Source organism: Castanea sativa, chromosome 5 (assembly GCF_040712315.1).
Source record: "Castanea sativa cultivar Marrone di Chiusa Pesio chromosome 5, ASM4071231v1".
Lineage (NCBI taxonomy): Eukaryota > Viridiplantae > Streptophyta > Magnoliopsida > Fagales > Fagaceae > Castanea > Castanea sativa.
This window is the reverse complement of record NC_134017.1, coordinates 70,500,380-70,503,059: the sequence shown is the minus strand read 5'-3', so window position 1 is coordinate 70,503,059 and position 2,680 is coordinate 70,500,380. Positions and strand designations below refer to the sequence as shown.

Sequence of the window (2,680 nt, the reverse complement as noted above, 5' to 3'; positions counted from 1 at the left end):
ATTAAGTTCTGTAAAAATACATTAAAATGAAAATAAAATACATACAAATTTGTCTCTGAATTAAGCTAATCAACATAGACTTTACATAGTTAATTAAAAAAAAGTTGATAAGTTCACGTCCCCACTCGCCAACTTCGGACGTGCAAATTAAATTTATTATCCAAAAAATTAAATAAATAATTGGCCTGTTAGATTTAAAGAGTTCCTATTATACAGTTGAATTTATTTAGCTGTTTTCAATCTCTAAATAGTGAATTATAAGTTTAGATCCATATAAAATTGTTAAATAATGCATGAAGAATCTTGTGACTTTTTATGCCCACAAGCGATGTCCTAGTTGAAAATCCCACATGAGAAAAAAGGCTATACACAAATTTGAAGACTTCAAAAACCAATCAAAAAAGAAATTTTATTCAGAAATTTAATTTTGGAATGACCAAACAATATTGATAAAGCTCATATAACATTGAGCAACCCAAGTTTATTTAAAAGTACAACCGTGACAATTTAGGAAACTTTTTGCATTTCTGTTCCTAGCTAGGTTTTATTTCCTAGTCCTTAATTAGTTAACCCTGCTGCATTGTTTCCTGATCTCACCAGAATTTCCTGTGAGAACTCCAATCCGACCCATATTCACCATTGATAATCCAAAGTCTTTAAAGAAAGTAGAACCATGAGTAGAGGCTTGAAGTTTGACATATGCTTTTGTCTCAGGATCATTAAGAAGCGCTGAATCTGATTGGAAGAGACCCCTTCTCTTAGCCACAAGAGTGTAGTAATCATCATCAAATGTCTTGAAGCTTCCTGGATCCATTTCTACGAGTGTGCTCACATCGTTTGGCTTGCATCTGCTCTTCAATCTTAAAACATAGTTGGGATCCAATGTAGGATCGGCATCGCCCACGATGCCCTTTCCGGTGAAGTTGTAAAGACGGTTAGTGAAGGAAGAGCAGTGAGAAGTCCCAATTGTGTGTCCACCTGAATTAATAACAAAACAACTAATTAAATTAGTCACATTTCTAAGTAAATACTCACTTTTTTTTTTACTAAAAACTTTAATTTTACACAATAAAATTACTAATAACAATATTGCTTGGTGTTTAAGTACCTGATAACACTACTAGGTCTTTTACACTTAGACCCTTCTGTTGGAAATCATTTTTCAATGTAGTAATGTTAGCAAATGGCGGAATTAGATTTAGCAGGGCCTCTGTCAAGTTTGAGGTTCTTCCATCTCTTCTTCCAGTTTCAACTTCCCAGGATGGTCCCTTACTCTGAAAGAATTATAAAATCCATGTAATTATATATTATGTTACAATAAAAACTAAATTTATTAACAAATTAATTGGAGGGAAATAGGTGTTTATTACCGCGGCAACCACATCCCTAGCTACTAAAGCCACGATGTCTGCACATGAAACTACACCAGGACATGCTTTTTCAAGTGCAGACTTGACATTATCGATAATTTGAAATCCCCGAAGGCTAAGATTTGGAACTGCATCTTTCTCAGCTTGTTTTGTTGAAGAATTCAAAAGCACAGAGCCTTCACAACCCTATATAGACAAAGCCATATGTGTTAAAAAAAAAAAAGAGACAAAGAAAATAGTACAAAACAAATACGAGACATTCAGTTACGTACCCTAACGAAGCAATCGTGGAAGTGCATTCTCAGCAAAGGGCCAGCAAGTGAAGGTGCTACTGACATAGTTTGAGTTATAACCTTTGTAACTATGAACTCGGCTTCTGGGCATGTCTTTGCATAAAACCCTACTTTTAGCCCCTGTGCATTTGCGGGGTCTAGGACAAAAAGAACAAACATGAAACAGAGAAAGAAAGAAGAGAAAAGCTTTGACATAGACATATCGTAAAGAGAAAGCTGATAATGCTTGGTTTTTGGTTCTGAGATACTGTGCAACGTATGTGCGATTTTATATTGAACCAAAACTATCAGATTTCGAGGAAATTCTGTCATCACATGGCTATTGGCTGACTGAAATTAAAAAACGAAGGAATAAGTCCATGATTAAATAATTTTCTGATTTCTTTTCATTGAGCTATAGCTGTTGATGTGAAGGAACTTTTTAATCAACTGTTAAAAGTCATAAAAAATTAGAGTTCATCTGGTGCCACAGGCTTGTGCACAACTTTATGCAAAATTGTGCACAAGTTTCTGGCACCAGAATTTTTCAAAAATTATGATTGGTGTACATGTTAAGAGAATGTGGGTCAATAGTGGAGAGTATAAAATTGATGTTAAGCAACCAAATACAACTTGTTCTTCTAGTAATTGTGAAAATTAGTGTACAGGTATATTGTATTAATTGTTAGTTCTTAATAGGCACAATTTTTCTTGATGCTTCTCTATCATCTATGGAACTGAAACAAGCTCTTAAAATAAAAAGGTGTAATATTAGCAAACAACTTGTGGAAGTGCTCTATCATATCGCATGATATTGCACTTAGTGATGTAAGAGCACTTGCACATGTGCTTTGTATAATAAAAAAAATTAACTACATTTTACATTTTAGCCAATTAGAGCATCCACAGCAGTGGAGCTAAAAATTTAGCAATTTAGCTCCACCAAAAGTTACTTTATCTATTTTACCTACACACATGCTGCAGCAGTGGATCTATTTTAGCTTTCAACACAATAAAATAATATAAACATCACAATAA

The 2,680-nt window shown here is 33.9% G+C and overlaps 1 protein-coding gene across 1 annotated transcript; it reads right to left on the bottom strand.

Annotated features, from left to right (window-relative positions):
* Positions 1 to 422: 422 nt before the first annotated feature.
* LOC142636645 (peroxidase 27-like) lies at positions 423 to 1,887 on the bottom strand. The gene is made up of 4 exons (XM_075810915.1): positions 1,643 to 1,887; positions 1,371 to 1,556; positions 1,109 to 1,274; positions 423 to 978 (listed from the first exon to the last, which is right to left on the bottom strand). Exons 1-4 carry the CDS (start codon positions 1,862 to 1,864, stop codon positions 563 to 565), a joined length of 990 nt encoding a protein of 329 aa, XP_075667030.1. The 5' UTR covers positions 1,865 to 1,887; the 3' UTR covers positions 423 to 562.
* Between the last annotated feature and the right edge of the window lie 793 nt (positions 1,888 to 2,680).